At 43.6% G+C, this 20350-nt stretch overlaps 1 protein-coding gene across 3 annotated transcripts in view; it reads left to right on the top strand.

Annotated features, from left to right (window-relative positions):
* The first annotated feature begins 635 nt into the window (after positions 1-635).
* The window catches only part of SPEF2 (sperm flagellar 2), a 310148-nt gene continuing 290433 nt past the window's right edge, over positions 636-20350 (top strand). For 2 of the 3 annotated variants that reach the window (XM_029578907.1, XM_029578916.1), the window contains exons 1-4: positions 639-898; positions 4335-4437; positions 15811-16063; positions 16954-17124. In XM_029578907.1, the coding sequence (XP_029434767.1) occupies positions 841-898; positions 4335-4437; positions 15811-16063; positions 16954-17124 (585 nt within the window). In that variant the 5' untranslated portion in view covers positions 639-840. Of the gene's footprint in view, positions 899-4334; positions 4438-15810; positions 16064-16953; positions 17125-20350 lie in introns of all 3 variants that reach the window. The other variant, XM_029578899.1, reaches the window with a different exon arrangement.

Below are 20350 nucleotides of genomic sequence, written 5' to 3'. Positions count from 1 at the left end.
TGAGCAAAATCAGAAGTTGTGTGAAGGTGAACCAGGACTTGCATGCTTTGGGAGTAACTTCTACTAAAACTGACCACAGGGGAGTTGAACCAAGGTTTCTAAAGACTCTGGGAGTAATCTACAACCCAAAGAATATCTTTGAAGAATGAGTAAGAGTGTAGGGCAGGTCTTTATTGTTATCTGAACAAGATGACAAGCTATGAGACAAGCTATAAGAATGGACTGTGATTCAAAACTGATGCTTTGGCTACTGTTATTTTTGTACCTTACAATAAATTTCTATTTTTTTTGTTTAGCACAAGAGACTTGTGGACATTGAAATTTCTTTGGACGTGCCTTCAACCAGCAGTTTGGCCTAACAGGAGAGCCTGTCCCCTGCCCCCGGAAAGACAGAATACCCCACTCTGGGTGAGTACAATCAACAATCCCCAGGGCCCTTGGCACAGGAGTTGCATGTGTAAAAGGCATTTCTAGTCGTTCATAGTTCTTTGCCTCAGCTCCCCACCCCCAAAACAGTTTCCACAGAAGGTACTGCTTACGTACTTTTGCCTTGCACTACTGCACCAACGTGCACCAGAGGCCGCTCCTGCTCTTACTTGCGCACCTAACCACGCCTCTCGGCTCTTTTCGTCTTTACGACTGCGTTATGACATTTCGGGACTCGGAGCGCGGCGGCCTTAAGAACCGTTGCTCAGCAACAGAGCTCACCGTGGTAACGGGACGCGGCCGGGGTAACGGGACGCGGCCGGGTTAGCTCGCTTAGAATCCTTGACTGGCCGGCGGCGCTCGTGCTACCGACTTGCGGCTTTCACCCTCCGCTTCCTTAACCTCACCGGGGCGATGTCACAGATAATCTGTCAGTGGCTGAACGACGAGCTCCGGATCTCCAAGCCTGTGGGTAAGTGAGGCGAGAGTGTAGCCGGGGCGCCCGGGAACTCTGGCAACTAGGCGGGGGGGAGAAAGGGACGTGGGTGCTCTCCTCCTGTACAGAGGTGAACGGGGCACGAGGCTTAACTGCCGACGTGTTATACAGTAAGTCGCAGTCTGTCGCCAACTATAACGCGGCCTACAGCTGCGAGAGCGGTCCCGGGTCTTCGCCTTAGCTCGGGGTTCGGGCGCCCTCTCCTGGCTGCGGGCGGCGAGGTGACAGGCGGGGTACGGCTGCAAACACTCCCAAAATAAGCTGATGCCCTGCCTCGAGGAGGAGAGGTTTGATTATTTCATTTTTTATTTCCTTTTTTTTTTTTTAGCAGGAAGTGTAATTCTCTTGCTTTGGCAATGGTCTTGTCATCATAGTGTCCCCAATGGGGGTCACTATGATGACAAGACCATATCGTACATAATCTTTATCTCATACTAAAGTCCACAAATGGATCATCCTGAGCTCATAGTTCAGACTCTGCATTGGATCTTAGTAAAAAGGAGGTTGAGAAAGCGATTTGTTCATTTTTTAAAAGACTTCCAAGCTTTCTACTGCCGATTGTTTCTGGCCTTAGAAATCACATCCTAGTGCTCAGTGGTATTTACAGACCTGCTTCTTTCATTAGATGGCATTACTTCCGATAGCAAAAGACTGCAGGAGGGCATATCACAAAGACAGGACTGGGTTATGTCTGTCTCCAGAAATTGAGTGACTCAGCAGCACTGGAACTTTAGTTTTGGGAGGGTGAAAGACGTGATTCAGAGCTGTCATACCTCCTCCCCTAGGGACAGATACAGAAGCTGTCTTTATAAAAAATACTGTACTGGATTTTCCCCTTGTGAGCTGTATGTAATTTGATCACTGACACATCCCCAGAATACAGGCCATGATGGGGAGAGATGGAGAGGAGCTACGAGAAAGGGAAGAAGAGATTTGGAGGACCCTAGTGGGGAGCAAGGAGAAGTATGATAGCAGAGAAGGAAATGAACTTGAGGGTCAATATGGAGATGAACTAAAGGGAGTAGGTGAGATAGAAAGGTACCTGTGAGAGAAGAGTGGGGGATGAGGAAGATAGAGGAACTGGAGAAGGGAAAGGGATGAAGAAGGAGAGGAACCTAGAAGGATCAGAGGAGAGGGGGGAGTAGTAGGGGAATGATGATAAACCACATCATCTTCACCCCTTTTTTTCAAAATCCTGGATCTTTCCATGTACGTAATAGATGGAATTCTTATGTTCTTATGTTCAGTTAAATTTATTTTTTCTTGTACAACCTGACTAAAAGGCAGGATAATTAGGAATCTTGCTGTTGCTTAAGCAGGACATAGAACAGTTGCTTAAACAAATTGGAAAAGTACACGCTGCATATATTTGAGTAGCACATATGTGCGCTTCTTAATTGCCCTCTAGTTTGATTCCCAGTCTTCTTTCCCTTCTTCACTCTACCAGTTCCATCCCAGACCCTGGTAAGCCCCTTCCAGTTGCCTCATCCCTACTTCAGTAACTAGTGCATGTGCCCATCCACCTCACACCACAATCTCCAGCCCTTGTTTTCCTCCTCCATTTCTCTCCCTCAAACTACTTAATTAATTTATTTATCTATGTCTTTATTTATTTATTTATCTTTACTTTGGTTATAGATGTATACTCTAATATATCAGAACCTCTCCCATTCTTTTTGAACATTTTAACAAAAACTCTTACCTAATGAATTGTTTTGCATCCTCTAACTAATGTTATTAAACATAGTAATATTATAACTGTTATTTAACAATTATTTCTTCTTTAATGAATATGTAAATCTCGTGATATTACACTGTACTTATATGCAATTTATGTAAACCATTGTGATCATTTGTTGGAATGACGGCATATAAAAAGTATAAATAAATAAATAAATATTTATTTACAAGCTTTTATATACCATTCACGCAGAAAAATACTGACCGTAACGATGTACTACCGCACCCCTATTTGAGCTCCAGTTGTTGATTCTTCTCTAACATGATCTTTGCGCCTCAGTTTTTGGCCCTTCTTATCCTATGAGTTTATCCTTTGCTTCTGCTTCTTGCATGTGGTCGTTTTAAAATGAAATGAAAACATCAACAACATTTGTTATGTTGTTTGTGTCATTTTATCTAAACACAACATAAACCCTTAATGAAATTTTGTTATATATATGATATTTTGTTTCTGAGCTCCTGGCTAGCTGGGAGGATTTCCTGCCCCACTTCCTGCAGTCCAGACAAGCCATATGTGGGGCATCCCCACTCCCTCCCGCTCTCTATGAGTAGAAGCCCCCTCTGGAGCCTCCTTCTCTTTCCACCCCCGAGTAAACTCAGGTTCTCTCCAGAGCATCCTCATCCTTCCCTCTCACCCCCACAAGAAGAATTAAGCCTCTTCTGAGGCATCGCTGATTTGTTCCCTCATTCCAGCCCCTTCAGGGCTTCTCTACTTCCAATCTCCATCTCTTGGGGTGAGAATGTTCCAAAGAGGATAAGCTTGAATCTTCTTATGGAGGGGGGCAGAGAGGTATGAGGATGCCTTCAGCAGGGCTCTCTCACATTAGAGATGCCCTAGATGGAGCTTGAGTTACTCAGTAAGGAGAGGAGGAAGGATGACACAGAGGGAGTTTTTGTTCATGGAGAAAGGGAATGGGGATGCCCACAGGAGGGAGCGAGGAAATCTTTGCTGTTAACTGACCCTGTTACTTAGGGCCAGTTAGCATGGAGGATTTTGACAGCTCACAGATGCTAAACATGCATGCTAAAATAGTTTACTGCTTTCTTCATTGGTATTAATGGAGATGACACAAACAACTTCAATGACATAAAGAGGAAAACGAAATGACATAAACCAAACAGAAAAATAATATGAAACACATTTTTTTTTCATGCACATCCTTATGTGGTTTCAATGAAAGTATGACCTCCACAGTGCCAGCTGGTCCTATGAGAACAGTATGTAGTCAAGCAAATGAATCAACAATACCAATTAGAATTCCCTTCTGAAATCTTTCACCCCATAACAGCAATGTTATAGAACAGGTGCTAATTCAAGAAACGTATTAATTGTCCGCTTCCTTTGAGCTAACTATCTGGCCAACGATCTGCATAAAACCTGTTTGGCCAAATGCTCCATAGCCTTTTTCCAGTGATTCATCCATAGAAGTTGAATTACAGTTCAATATTTCTTTTGACTTCCCCATGGTTATTTCTTTAACGTTAAGAAACTGTGTCAATATCTCAAAGTCTTTGCACAGCAGGCATAGTACTGAACTAAACTGTCAAATGTTACCAACTGTTGCTGTTGATATTTTAAGGCAACATTTCAACCTAATCATTAATACTATATACAGAGTGCGCTGTATTTTATTTTTTAAGTTATCATTCATTGTCTGTTTTTCATGTGCAGATCCAAAAACGTTTGCAAAAGATTTTGCTTCTGGTTTCCTAATTGGGGAAGTTCTACACAGGCATGAGCTCCAGGATGATTTTGACCAATTTGCACAGAGCAGGTCAGTAGATTTACATTTACTAGAAATGGTGAGATTTTCTGCACAGAAACATTTTTATTTGAAGACAAGCAGTTTATCTTAGTTACACAGATGAGTGACATGATTGTGCTCAGAGATTACTGGACCAATTTTTCCAGACCTTTCTGGAAACACATGAAAGCCTGTCATTGCTCATGCTGGTTAGCTACTGTGCTCAGGGCTGATGTAAGAGTATTAAGCACCCTAGGTAAACCTTTTCCCCCCTGGTCATGTAGCCCCCCCGGTATCAGCTCTGATTCCTACCTCATTCGCGCCTGCCAAGTGTGTGCTTCTCTGGGCCGCGAGCAGATTGGGCGCCGCTTGCGGCCCACTGAATATCTACTCCTCTTTGCAGCGAGTGGCATAGGCTCTGCTCGCAGCCCCACATGGCTGCTCTTCTGCGCCCCTTAATGGTTGGTGCCCTAGGTGCCCGCCTTATTTGCCTAATGGGACTTGCTGGCCCTGACTGTGCTACCATGGCTCTGAAGTTCTCCTAAGTTCCTTTATCGTCCATTGGAACTGTTGAATGCATCTTCACTGGAGAGGTAAAATTTAAAGGATTGCTTTGAAAAAATAAAAATGATGAGATTGACATAATTGGCATCACAGAGATGTGGTGGAAGGAGGATAACCAATGGGACAGTGCTATATCAAATTATATCGCAATGATAGGGAGGATCAACTTGGTGGGGGTGTGGCAGTTTTTGTCCGGGAGGGTATAGAGTCCAACAGGATAAAGATCATACAAGAGACTAAATGCTCAATAGAATCTATTTGGATAGAAATCCCATGTGTGTTGGGTAAGAATATAGTGATAGGAGTTTTCTACCGACCACCTGGACAAAATTGTCAGACAGATGATGAAATGCAAAGAGAAATCAGGGAAGCTAACCAATTTGGCAGTGCAATAATAATGGGAGATTTCAATTACCCCAATATTGACTGGGTAAATGTAACATCAGGACTTGCTAGAGACATAAAGTTCCTGGATGTAATAAATGACTGCTTCATGGAGCAATTGGTTCAGGAACCAACAAGAGAGGGAGCTATTTTAGATTTAATTCTTAGTGGAACATAGGATTTGGTGAGAGAGGTAACAGTGGTGGGGCCACTTGGCAATAGTGATCATAACATGATCAAATTTAAACTAATAACTGGATGAGGGTCAATAAGTAAATCTACAGCTCTAACACTAAACTTTCAAAAGGGAAACTTTGATAAAATGAGGAAAATAGAAAAAAACTGAAAGGTGCAGCTGCAAAGGTTAAAAGTGTTCAACAGGCATGGACATTGTTTAAAAATACAATCTTAGAGGCGCAGTCCAGATGTATTCCACACAGTAAGAAAGGTGGAAGGAAGGTAAAAATTACCGTCATGGTTAAAAGGTGAGGTAAAAGAGGCTATTTTATCCAAAAAAAATGCCTTCAAAAATTGGAAGAAGGATCCATCTGAAGAAAATAGGATAAAACATAAGCATTGTCAAGTTAAGTGTAAAACACTGATAAGACAGGCGAAGAGAGAATTTGAAATGAAGTTGGCCATAGAGGCAAAAACTCATAATATATCCGAAGCAAAAAAACCTGTGAGGGAGTCGGTTGGACCATTAGATGACAGAGGGGTTAAAGGGGCTCTTAGGGAAGATAAGGCCATTGCAGAAAGACAAAATTAATTATTTGCTTCCGTGTTTACTAATGAAGATGTTGGGGAGATACCAGTTCCGGAGATGGTTTTCAAGGGTGATGAGTCAGACGAACTAAACCAAATCACAGTGAACTGAGAAGATGTAGTAGGCCAGATTGACAAACTAAAGAGTAGCAAATCACCTGGACCGGATGGTATGCATCCTAGGGTACTAAAGGAACTAAAAAATGAAATTTCTGATCTATTAGTTAAAATTTGTAACCTATCATTAAAATCATCCATTGTACCTGAAGACTGGAGGGTAGCCAATGTAACCCCAATATTTAAAAAGGGCTCCAGGGGTGATCGGGTAACTATAAATCAGTGAGCCTGACTTCAGTGCCAGGAAGTGGAAACTATTGTAAAAATCAAAATCATAGAGCATTTAGAAAGACATGGTTTAATGGAACACAGTCAACATGGATTTACCCAAGGGAAGTCTTGCCTAACAAATCAGCTTCATTTTTTTGAAGGGGTTAATAAACATGTGGATAAAGGTGAACCGGTAGATGTACTGTATTTGGATTTTCAGAAAGCGTTTGACAAAGTCCCTCATGAGAGGCTTCTAAGAAAACTAAAAAGTCATGGGATAGGAGTCGATGTCCTTTCGTGGATTACAAACTGGTTAAAAGACAGGAAACAGAGAGCAGGATTAAATGGTCAATTTTCTCAGTGGAAAAGTGTAAACAGTGGAGTGCTTCAAGGATCTGTAATTGGACCGGTGCTTTTCAATATATATATAAATGATCTGGAAAGGAATACGTCAAGTGAGGTTATCAAATTTGCGGACGATACAAAATTATTCAGAGTAGTTAAATCAAAAGTGAATTGTAATACATCACAGGAGGACCTTGCAAGACTGGAAGATTGGGCATCCAAATAGCAGATGAAATTTAATGTGGACAAGTGCAAGGTGTTGCACATAGGGAAATATAACCCTTGCTGTAATTACACAATATTAGGTTCCATATTAGGAGCTACCACCCAGGAAAAAGATCTATGAATCATAGTGGATAATACTTTAAAATCGTCGGCTCAGTGTGCTGCAGCAGTCAAAAAAGCAAACAGAATGTTAGGAATTATTAGGAAGGGAATGGTTAATGAAACGGAAAATGTCATAATGCCTCTGCATTGCTCTATGGTGAGACTGCACCTTGAATACTGTGTACAATTCTGGTCATCACATCTCAAAAAAGATATAGTTGCGATGGAGAAGGTACAGAGAAGGGCAAACAAAATGATAAAGGAGATGGAACAGCTCCCCTATGAGGAAAGGCTGAAGAGGTTAGGGCTGTTCAGCTTGGAGAAGAGATGGCTGAGGGGGGATATGATAGAGGTCTTTAAGATCATGAGAGGTCTTGAACGAGTAGAGTGAAAGATTTAGGGCAAGGATTGGGAAAGGAACATTGGTTACATTTCTGGGATAAGTCCATGAGAGTATTGATGTCTGCTTCATTTACTCAAACTCTTTTTATGTCACTCATAGAGCCATTTGAAGTCTAGTTAGGTTTGCAAAATTTAACAAGCAAGAAGAAAGCAAATACTAGTTTTGTAATGCTAATCTGCACATATGTAACCCCTCCTTAAGGTACGAGTCAGGTATGGAGGGGAATATAAAAGTTATTCTTTGGGGCAGGGACCCTGGCTATCTCTTCCTTCTCCTCCCATCCCATGGTGTAGGTCCTTTGGACTAGGGGTGGAAAGGAGTCCTCTCTGGTCTTAGTAAGGGGTGGCTGGTATGTTTAGCTGATTTTCTCTTGTTGTATTGAATGCTGGATGCTGAGTGCCAAAAGAACCACAAGGACCACTGAGGCAGTATCCAAAATAATTCTTTACTGTACAATGGGCTTGTTGAATGGCACAATAAAACATAATAGTTCCAGCACCACAGTCTTTGCTCTTTTTTCTCTTAATTACAGATCTTTTCTCCTCTATTTGTGCAGTAGTCTTTATTAGGCCAGGAATCCATCCACATTTCTGGATTAGATTGTGCAGTGGTCCCTCTGGGCTAGACTCCCTTGGATGGTCGGGAAACCCCTCCTGATGGCACAAAAATCTATCTTGGCTTAGAGTTTTAATGTCTCTATCCCTCAAGGCTTTGGTAGACACTGGATGGGTGTCCTCCCTTGAATGTAGATCTTTACTCAACAGTTTATTAATCTTCTGAAGGAACCCAAGTGGTAGAAATCCTTGGCGGATGGCAGGATTTGCCAGTCCCCTTAACGGGCAGGAAGAGGGGCAGAAAACACTTCTTCCCAGATGCTGAAACAAAATCTTCTTTCCCCAACTCAGATAATCAGGAAATTCTGTGCAGCAGATCTTCCCTAAACACTGGGCGTCTTCAGCTCAGGGTTCCCCATTCCCTGACTTCGAAAAAGCCCAGGCCTCCAGCAGGGCTTCTCTCAAATAAGACTCAAAAGCCCAAAATAGTCCCAAAGCAACTATCCTGAACCTCGTGGGGAGAGAACAGCAATGGAACTCTTTTGACCTATCCTGGAGGGGTTTCGGAGGGTTTCTGAGTCTTCAGCTAGGCCCAAAATCCAATTTACGAAAAATACAACCTCTCTCTCTCTAACTTCCAAATTATACTGCCCTCAGAGCCTATTGCAGAGCTCTGCTAGAAAACCTCAGGACCAAGGGTATCCATTACAGCTCCGCCAGTGGGAGGGCTGTCCTTGAGTGGATACTCCCCTAATTATTTCTCTAACTGCACTAGTCTGTTGCAAGACCTATTAGTAACCCAAAAAGTGATCTGGGTTACACATATGTTGTTCAATTATTCAAATCTACAAAATTATTGAAATATATCTGGAGAAAAATTGAACATATTATTGAAATAAGTTGTTCTCTTTTGTTTAAGCTTGTTATATGGAAGTTGGTGATTATTTCATGGGATACTTCTGGGTTAAGGAATAATGTACCTGATTTATTATAGCTGGGGTGTGCTTCAACTAGTTCCTGAGGTCTGGGAGGGTGGGAGAGTTTGCATCCCAAGCCTCCAGCCTTGACTGGAGATGGGAGGGTTTGTTTCCTGTTGAGGATTTACTCTACTTTTCAGTTTAACAAGGCAAAGTGCCTGTAAGTAGAGAACAGGTTCATTCCACTCCAGGTTTGCTGTCCATCTGCAAAATTCTGAAATGTAGTCAGCTACATGGTGCAGAACCCTTGTTGCCAGATCTTGAGGTTTCTCTCTGTGACTTGGATCCTATTTAGCTCGCAAATGTATGTAACATGATGGTTAGGAATTGTCCTAAATTGCCTGGTAGGGAGTTACATTGCTCCAAGAGGGGAATGATCCAAACGAGGTGTCTTTTGTGAGCAAACTGAATGTGAGACTCACTTTTAGTGAGTCTGTCCCATATGTGTGGAGCTGTAGTCAAACAAGAGGTGGCTTTGATTTAAAAATCCTCAAAAGTCATTTCCAGTTCCACTCAGTTTCTTCAGCAGCAGCATACAGGGCTCTGGTGGAGGTGCTGGGATTATAGGTTGTGATTCTGCTTGGAGCCCATCCACTGCTGCAAATAGTGAGTCTGCATTTCCTGAATAGCAGCAACCATCTCTTTTATTAACTCTGGGGATCTAGCAGAAATATCAGTTCTAGATTTAATGGAGTTTTGGCCTGGCACAAACTGTCAGGTACTGTTTGGCTATAGGCATCTGACAACAGAGAGTCAAAAAGGTACCTGTTTGCAGAGGCCCAAAATGTATGTAAGTTCCTTAGTTCCAGAATACAAATCGAGGCAGACCAGTAGGTCCAGTTCAGAAATCAATCCATTAGTTACATCCATATGAGACAAAGATAGGGCAGTGGCAAGAAGAAATGTCTGAACAATGTTTAGGAAGGCTGATGTGGGAAGGAAGTCCGAGAATCCAGTTGTGCCAGCAAAGAGCCTGAATAACAGTCATTCTGGGATGGTTCCCTTTCTGGCCCAATTAAATGCTTCTCTGGCTGGATCTGATCTACTAGAAGTGGATAAGTTACCAGTCAGCAACTGATGTTTCCTAAAAGTCCTGTTGATCTTTTCGAAAGTCTTCTAGCCACCTTTCTCTGGTTCAAAACTCACTTATCCTGACATGCTCTGCCTTTTGGACTCAGCCAGCGTTATAGTGATCTCAAGAGGTCCTTATAAGGCCTTTAACATTGACCTCTAGAGAGCCATGGAGGATATCCATCCCTCTACAAGACCCGACAAGGCCTGTGTTCTCATCAGCACTATTTAAGGTGAGGTTGTATAGGCAAATTGCCAGAGTGTTTACTTGACTTGCCAAATGCATCCAGGTCAAGCACTTTGACTTCCCATGGTGTGTTAAACAATCCTCTCAATATCTCTCCTTTGGCATCCAAGCCTCTTTTCACTCTCTGGGAAGTTAGAGTTGAATGGGTTTGGGGGTGGAAAGCCTCGCCTGCACCTTGACAACCCATGGTCACAGTGCTCAGTGAACTGAGTTCTGTGCCTTAGAGATCTTTGGCTCCAGGATTGGTGTGGTCTCAGTTTTCCATTCAACCAGTATTTTTTGAGCTGTTATCTGATGAGTCCTAAGGCCCTGGATACATTTCAGAGAAGTACTGTTCTGAAGAGGAATGCTTTACTGACCTCCCATCAAGGTTTCCTCTGCCATAAGCTGAGTATAGGTCTCCTCCTGAAGTCCTTTACTTCACAGACTTTGTACAATAGATGGCTAAGACTGTAAACCTAGCCTAAAGAATAGCACTTCCTAGTAATGAATTCCTCTACTGGGTTCAAAATGTTGAGGAGACAATAATGGAGTTATGCAAAGTTTGTTTCTAAATGAGACTATATGCTTTGCACACCTTCCTTGCTCATTTCCCTAGTAAGGCCAGCTCCATATCTCCAAAGATGAGCTGCAAAGGTGTTTGGTGGCCAGCTGGATGCTTCAGCTGGGCATGGTTCTGATGCTGTCAAGGTCCCTCTCTCTGATGTCCTCCATTCTTAGCACATCCTGTTTTCTGTTGTGATTTGGTGCTCATGAGTTTACAAGTCTAAATCAGGGTGGTGTACACTGGCATTGAGGTTGGACAATAGAGTAAATGACTGGCTGTACTTTGTATCTATACATTAATTGGCCAGAGTTCATTCAGTTCTGATAGGACTATGAGGGCACTATTTCTACTCTTTAGTCTAGTTTATGGCTGCCACATGACCATGACCTGGTTTGACAAAGGGTCAGTGGTTACTGGTTGCTGGGTTTGGCTTTTATTTATTTACTTTTTCTTATAATCTGCTTATCACAATTAAGTTATTTTAATCAAAGTACAGCATTTACATAAACATTGAAATAAATATACAAAACACTTAAAAGTTATTTTTTGTGGTTGGTCGTATCCAGATTTCTTCTTGGGATATGCTGAACTGTCTGATCAGGCCTGGTACCTCATACTCACCTCATGATGGTTCTGTGGAGCTGACCCCCTGATATCTTTGCAGTTGAAAATGATCCTCTCCTAGTCACTCACTTATTCCATCCTCCCATCAGGTTTTCAGCTTGCCCATGAGTTGCTTAGCATAATGATATTCTATGTGAAAGGCCAAGAAGCAGGAAGTATGTCTGCATATATAAGGATATAGCTTAATAAAACACAAAAAGGGAAACAGGATTCTTAAGCTCATTGTAACAAAAGGATCAACTTTGCATTTATATATCAAAATAAAATATGTTCTGCACACCCCAAATTGTACTAACTGGTTACTTAGAGAAGCCCATCCCCTGTGAATTGCAGGTTGAGGATAAGTCTAGGACACCTCTTCTTGGCCACTTCTACTAACTGGATGTCCCTAAGGCGATGATAGCAGCGCCTGTTCTGCCTTTTTTCCAGGATCAATGGCACAGGTTGTGGGAGATCCCAGACAGTATACCCCCTGTTGGCAAGAAGGCACCCATGTAAGGTCCTTTCTCCATTGAGGAGATCTGAAAGCTGCAATGTGGAGCTGTTCACCCTCACATTCCGTTACTGTCTAGATATGGCTGCTCAGCGGGATTGTAGGCATGGGCTGTCCATTTGCTTCCTTCTCTGAGAGATACAGTCTAACTTTTTCACTTCGCGCGCCCCTTTTATAATGTCATGCCATCTTTCCTGTCATTTTTTTTTAAATTAATTACAAAATTGCCTGTTGCCTTTCGTTGAAGACCTCCCTTAGCTACAGAGAGCCCCATATGTGTGACTAAGGTGAGCTGCTTGTCTACAGAGAAAGTGAAGTTGTTTACCTGGAGCAGGTGTTCCCTTGAGACAGCGATTCATCAGTCTCACAAGCTCTTGCTCTTCCCCTTTGGAGTTATTGTTAAAGCCATTACATGGGACTGAAGGGAGCTGTGAGGCCGAGGCAGTGAGGAGCTGTATAGCGCATGAGCAGAGAAAAGTGTTTCGACCTTTCCAATAAGCTCTGGAAGAATTTGTGTGGGATCAAGTGTGGTCCTGTGACCCATGTGTGAATTGCTGCCTTCAGAAAACACCTGTGGCAGGTAAGCAAGCAACATTGCATTATTCTCAGCACATAAACTTTTGCAAATAACAACAACCTTGTGATGATAAGGACTGGGCTGGTAATTTAAGGATGCTCCATATTTTAGGTTGGCCTGGTAGCGTTGTGGCAAGTGCTACACATTGCCATCATTAGAACCTGGGATATAAAAAAGGGGAGAAATCTAGGCAGTAGCAAGTGAAGGCTGGTGAGGCTGGATCCCACTCAAGCCTTCCCAGACTAACTTCTCACCGACTTCTGCCCTCCTGCCTCCTTCAGAAGCAACCCCTATTGCTCCAAAGAATAGTGTTGAATATTGTAATTATGTAATTATATTCCTCCGCTGCACTTTGTAAATATCTTTGTCCAGTCTATATATCTAATGGTCTTGCACGATTAATCCTGTCTCTTCCTTACTTACTCCTTTTAATTATTGGTTGCCCTGTTTCCCCTTCCCCTGTTCTATGTAATTTCCATTTCCATTACTTTTTGTTTTAATGTAAACCGATATGATGTGTATTTTAATGTCGGTATAGAAAAATTGTTAAATAAATAAATAAATTTCCAGCTGAGCTGGAGATATAAAGGAAAAGGAGGAAACTGCTGGGCCAAAAAGCAAGAAGGATGTCTTCATGACCTTGAGGCCCTGTTATTTGAAATGAATCAAAGGCAAGATGCCAAAAAGAGCACTCACTTTACATAAAATATCTCATAAATAAAAGAGTAAGAGCTACAGAGTGATAACCAAACACTAATGGCTCTTGCCTTTGCTATTTTGATTACCCTCTTCTCTGTGGAATCACTTACAGGTCTATCCAGTACCGAGCGGTAGGAAGAGCTGCGTTAGTGCCTATGGCACCCGCGGTTGCCGCACGCACAGTGCAGCTCACCTACCGCTCGATCCTGAACACTAATTTTATTTAAATGTAAACCGTGTCCGTAATGCCTTAGGCCCGCGCAACCCATTTTACTGGATAGAGCGCCTATACAGTATCCTGGGTGCGCGGGCCTAAGGCTTCACGCCACGCTGGTATCTGTCATTTCAAATGTCATTTGAAATGACAGATACCAGGGAGGAGGGGAGAAGAGATGACAGCGGCGAAGCAAAAAAAAAGCGAAAAAACCAAAAGCAAAAAGTAAGTCGCTTCGCCGCTTCACTCTTCCCTCCTCCCGGAGCAGGGCGCGAAAAGCAGCCTTGCTCCGGGAGGAGGGAAGCGGCGAAGCGACTTACTTCTTGCTTTTGGAGGAGGAGAGACACAGCGGCGAAGCAAAAAAAACAAACCAAAAGCAAGAAGTAAGTCGCTTCGCCGCTTCCCTCCTCCCGGAGCAGGGCGCGAAAAGCAGCCTTGCTCCGGGAGGAGAACTTACTTCTTGCTTTTGGTTTTTTTTTTTGCTTCGCCGCTGTGTCTCTCCTCCTCCCGGAGCAGGGCGCGAAAAGCAGCCTTGCTCCGGGAGAAGGAGAAGAGACACAGCGGCGAAGCAAAAAAAAACCAAAAGCAATTTTGGTTTTTTTTTTCAAAAAGCGACAATTTTGGGTTTTTTCCAAAAGCGACTTACTTTTGGGATCTGTCAAGATCCCAAAAGTAAATCGCTTTTGGACGCCTGCAGAACTTACTTTTTTGAAGCCATCAGCAGGAACACGATCATAGCTCCTCCCGACGAAGAAAGATGGCCGCCTGCATGGGGGGAAGCGTACAATTGGCCGCTCAAGACGTGGCGTCACATCCCGTGACGCCAAACGTCGTGACGTCACGTCTTCAGCAGCCAATTGCAGCTTTCCCCCGTGCAGGCGGCCATCTTTGTCTTCGTCGGGAGGAGCTATGATCGTGTTCCTGCTGATGGCTTCAAAAAAGTAAGTTCTGCAGGCGTCCAAAAGCGACTTACTTTTGGGATCTTGACAGATCCCAAAAGTAAGTCGCTTTTGGAAAAAAACCAAAATTGTGGCTTTTTGAAAAAAAAAACCAAAATTGCTTTTGGTTTTTTTTTTGCTTCGCCGCTGTGTCTCTTCTCCTTCTCCCGGAGCAAGGCTGCTTTTCGTGCCCTGCTCCGGGAGGAGGAGAGACACAGCGGCGAAGCAAAAAAAAACCCAAAATTGCTTTTGGTTTTTTTTTCTTCGCCGTTACTTCGCCGTTGCAGTCTCCGTGGCAGCCCCAGTCCGGACATCGGAGGGGCGCTGCAACGTTTTTTTCGCTTTTTTTTTTGGCTTTGGGAGCAGGGGAGAGGACTGGGGCTGCCACGGAGACCGGCACCCATGATCGTGGCCGGGGCAGGTGAGCGGGGGCTGGGGGAAAGCTTGCCACCTACCCTTACCCCTGCCTCTACCGCAGGGCTCAGGGTAGGCGGTAAGTTTGCAGGTTAAACGCGCGACAAAACGGCAGGGAAAACTAGCGATAGTCGGGGCGCGGGTTACGGGATGCTAGGGAATAGCTAATTCACTCGTTTGCATGCAATATGCATGCCGCGTGCGGAAGGGGTTGCCCGGGGAATTTAGGACGCGGTAGGAGTAGGTTAAAGGGGATTCGGGATCGCAGGAAGGGCTAACGCAGCCGGAAAGTGAGTAAAAAGCGGCTTAGGAGCAGGGTAAACGCGGCCGCACTTTACAGGATAGACCCGTTAATTCTTACATTTTAGATTAATTTTTTTTTTTTACCAAAGAATATATGAGGAACAAAAGCATACTCTGCCAGTAGGCCTTTTTATGAGACTTAACCTCTATATAAGAATTTGCCTTTTAACATTAGCAATATTATAATGATTATGCCTGCAGAATTACAATATATAAATTTGCAGGTTATTTGTAAGCATAAATACTGCATGGGTCACTACCACAGAACGTTCATGTTTCCCAGGCCCCACTGTTTCTCCTCGCTTTTGATTCTACTCCTCTGAAAGCAGTTAACAGTGAAAACAAACTGTACACCCTTGCTCTGAACCAGGTATAGTTTTGTTGCAAACACCTTGTTTCTTCCTGAGGTACCCAAAAATCTGATGGGCTTTGGCAGCCTGTTCCATTAAAAACGGTTATTACTTTGCATTGCTCTTCACTGTGCCTAGGGATTCCTGACCCTTCAGGGGACTCTGCACTGTTTTCAAGCCATTGGATGGTGAAAGATAAGAAACCTTCACAGAGAACACAGCATTTTGAAATGCAAACGTCCTCTTTTATATGTTGTTTTTTTTTTTCTAACACCGATAGGGCTGCAAATTCAAAACTTAATAATTTCTCTCGCATGGAGCCAACATTTCAGCTCCTGGGTGTGCCGTTTGACCAGAATGTAGCCCAAGCTATTATGTCAGAACAGCATGGAGCTGCTACCAGACTTTTGTATCAACTGTACATTGTTTTACAAAAAAAGAAGAACAGAGGACTAAGTGGAATAGCTCTGGAAATAATGAAACCTGCAGCAACAATAAAACTTCAGAGTGTTGAAACTGACCTTTATCGAGATGTGAGTATTTCTAATGTCTGATCATATTACAGGCAATGGGGAAAGCGGAGCAAGTTCATGCAAATATACCATTCTGGAAAAAAAAGAGGCACGCTTACTTTTTTTTTAATAGTATGAGGACAATTGTCAAAGCCATTTATGTGGGTCAATAGTAATTTCTGTATGCAAATTGTCTAAAAATTGTGGTCCCTCAGTGAGGCTAAAAGCATGTGTATATACTCCTAGCCACATTTTGAAGAGGCATTACCAGGGGTTATTTTAGGCTGGGGAGGAAAAGAACGTGGATAGATGGCATGTTCAAATCCACTGATGCTATTCTCAATACCCCTCCACAAAATTCAGGTGCACATGTCTGCTGGTACTTTGTACCTGCAGCAAGTTTCAAAGTGAAAGTTTGTGCACAAATGGTGCAAACTCCTGGGGTAGAAATTACCCGTGGACTTTGTCTGGGTGCAAACAGTTTGAAAATTGCTCTCTATATACTAGCAGAAGTGTTTTGTGGGCTGGAGTCCAGATAAATATTGAGATACATAGTCAGTGTGCTGAGAATGGGAACATATTCAGCTAACGTTACCTGTATAACTTTACACAGCGGTTCAGCGGAACTACTTGGAAAAATGTTCTGCTGAATATAGCTGGATAAAGTTATCCAAATCAAATTATCCTGATAGCTTTAGGGCCGGTATTCTTCTGATCAGACTTATCCCACTAAAGTAAGCTGGATAGCACTGAAACAGAGCATTACAGAGCATTGCATTATAGAGAGGATGAGAGGTGATCTATATTAAATATACAAATTTAGAAAATAATTTTCAATTCAGATCTTTTAATTGATTATAAAAGCCATCTTTGTTTATAAGTTCTATAAGTTGCACTCTTTCTTTTCTTAGCGCCTTAAAAACATGGTGCCTCGTCAGACAGATATTAACCTGCAGAATGTGGCAGATCAGTTTGAAATGAAATCGAAGGAGATGGATGAAAAAATGGCTCGTTTACAGTATGAACAACTCAGGAAGGTTAAGAAAATACAAGAGGAGCTAAGAATACAGGATATTGAAAAGGTATAAACTTATTGTTAAGTATTGTGCATCTTAATTGTTGCAGCTGTTATAGGTCAGTGATTTTTAAACTGTTTCTTTTCAGCATTGTAGTGATTTGAATCCTACTGCTGCTGGAAAGAATGAAAGAGAGAAATATGGGAGATGGAATAGAACTGAGAATATTGTAAGAACATAAGAAGTGCTGTATGGGATCAGACCAGTGGCCCATTAAGCCTATCCTATTAACCCATGCTGTTCCAGCTCGTTTAGAAAAACTACCTAACAGATCCCAATGGAGAGAACCATTCCTTGTTCACTCCTAGCTTCTGGTAATAGAAGGCTGTGTTTCGCAAACTATCTGGCTAATAGTTTTTAATAGGCCTGTCCTCCAGAAACTTGTCCAGACTTTTTTAAACTCAGCCATACTACTGGCTTTGTCAACATGTTTTGGCAACAGATTCCAGCACTTAATTGTATGCTGACTGCAAAATATTTTAATTTGTTTTTTATCTGCTACCAGTTAGTTTTTTGGACTATCTCCTAGCCCTAGTATTGTCTGAAAGGATAAATAACTATTACCTATATACTTATTCTAGACTACTAATAATTTTATAAACTTCTATTATTTCTCCGAGGACAAGCAGGATGGTAGTCCTCACACATGGGTGACATCATCAGATGGAGCCCCAATGTGGAAATGACTAGGCACACTGAGCATACCCAGCATGCCCTATACCACACATCCACGCAGTGTCTGTCTTCAGTATCTTTTTTTCTGCAGAGTTTAAACCTGGCGGTGGGATTGAGCTCACTTTGACTGTTTTCAGTCTTGTGGAAAACTTGCTTTTTTCACGGTGTTTCTTCTAACTCCATTGCAGGATCCCTCTCAGTGCCTTCCTGTAGTGTTACTAGTCAGGGTTTTCGGCGGTCGATTTCTCCTGTGGTGGTGGTACCTCAGTGCCCACTGGCCATCGACGCCCACTACCATCGCTTTTGACTTTGCGGCCCTTTTGTTTCAACCCATCATGGCCACATCTGATTTTCACCGATGCTCCTGGTGCCCAAGGACCATGTCAATCCCTGATCCTCATGATGTCTGTATCCTTTGCCTGGGGGCATCACATGTTGTCTGGGGTAGCCTATTATGCGTTCAAATGACCCTGAAGGGCCATCTGCTTCGACTCGACAAGATGAATCACCTCTTCGGGTCAAAGAAGTCCAAGACATTGGCATTGGCATTGATGGACCTTGGAGCCAAACCGATGGAAACCACGCCATCGACATCAGCGGGACCATCAGTTCCATCGGTGCCGTCGGCGGATAGGGGCACCAGAGACCGAACATTGTCGATTTTCTCCATGCCGAAGATGCCAGGTTTACTGTCTTCAGCCTTGGCACCGGAGAAAGACCAGGCCGAGCATCGAGGGAAGCCTAAGAAGCATCAGTACTAGTCCCCATCAATGCACGGTGCCGTGTGCAGGGATGCACGGCTTTTGCCGCAATGCCCACAAAGCAACCCTACAGCGAGGAGGGCCCATCCTCTGTTGGTGCCGGGGATCCAGGACGGTCTCCACCAGTCCTGGTGCCAGTTACCGATCCACCTCAGGGTTCCGAGGAAGATCTGGGCACCCCTCCTTCTTCCCAGTCAGTGTTGGTATCGGCAACATTTGAGGAGGAGCTAGAGAGTTGAGTCCAGCTAGCAGGGGATCTAGCACAGCAGGGCATTGGGCCTGTGGCACCGATGGCAGCAGAGCCGGTGCTGCCTGTTATCCTCCCAGTACTGGATGTTGCATCCGTCGCTGCTCGACGCCCTCTCTCTGCCCTCTCTACCTTTGTGGCAACTCCCTCCGGGTGTGATGGACGTTTGCTGCCGCGGCATCTCCATGCCATCTCCCTCCAGCGGTCCCGGACCGGCTCGACGCTGCGGATCCGCCATGTTCCTGATGACGTAAGGGCGCGTGCACGCGTGCGCTCTGATGTATGTACCAGCAAGGGCGCGAACCTCAGGGGCGTCCCCCTGAATTGACGTCATCCGCTTCCAATATATAAGATCTCCACATTTGCTAACAATTCGAGTTAGCAAGGACACGGAAACTCCCTATGCTAAGGATTCATCCAAGCTACTCTGCCTCCTCGGACTTACCAGAGGTACCCGCTCCTCGGGGGCCTCACTCTCTTTTCTTTATTTCAGATTGCAGATAGGAACTGGTACTCGCTTCTCGAGGGCCCATGTTCCTGGACACTCTATCGCAGATACAGACATTTGTGATTTACCATTGCTGTCTCTGAGCTTTCCCTGGAACCAGGGCCTAACCCTTTCCAGCTACTGAGCTTCTTTAAGACCTTATGTGAGAATTGTCTTTTAGTTCTGGTTATGAACACAGCATACCCTATCTACTCACTATCTACAGTCTCTTTACAGCTCAGCCACCCTGGGTTCCAGTTTCTGAGGGACTTCAGCCCTGCCGGGCATACATACTCACTACTGCCACTTCTGGTGGTTCTGCTAACCTGTCTAATAAAAGAACTATCTGTGTCTGTCTCCATACCCAGCCTAGCTGGTGGTCCCTCTCAGGATATCCTCCTGGGGGCACTGTCATCTGCCATCGGCCCAAGGATTCACCTATCTATATTCTTCTACAGCAGAGTGCCCTCTCCAAACACTTCGCTGATAAAAGATTACTAACTCCGCCTATGGAGTATAACAAGATTGCTACTCCTCCCCTCGAAGGAGTAGAACATAACTAAAGACTGCTTTCATAAACTGCATGTTCTAAAAAGAATAAGACCACTGTTCCACAACCATGACTACAGGACTATCCTACAAGCAATAATCTTCTCCAAGTTAGACTATTGCAATTCTTTATTATTAGGTACCCCATCAGCACACACCAAACCGCTACAAATGGTTCAAAATACTGCAGCCAGAATCCTAACTAATACAAAGAGAAGAGAGCACATTTCCCCAATCCTTAAAGAATTACACTGGCTGCCAATTCATTTCAGAATTCTTTATAAGTCAATCACCATAATCTTCAAATCCATCCAACAAATCACTCCTCTCAACCTACAAATCCCTTTCATAAAGCATACTTCCTCCAGACCCATAAGAGAGTACTACAAAGAGTCTCTGCAAGTACCGCCTTCCAAAACTTCCCTCCACATAACTTACAGAGATAGGGCTTTCTCCACAGCAGGACCCACGCTTTGGAACTCCATACCAACGGAACTTAGACAGGAACCCTGC

Source organism: Rhinatrema bivittatum, chromosome 1, assembly GCF_901001135.1.
Source record: "Rhinatrema bivittatum chromosome 1, aRhiBiv1.1, whole genome shotgun sequence".
Taxonomy (NCBI): domain Eukaryota; kingdom Metazoa; phylum Chordata; class Amphibia; order Gymnophiona; family Rhinatrematidae; genus Rhinatrema; species Rhinatrema bivittatum.
The sequence above is the reverse complement of the archived record's forward strand: the minus strand, read 5'-3'. Positions and strand labels throughout refer to the sequence as shown.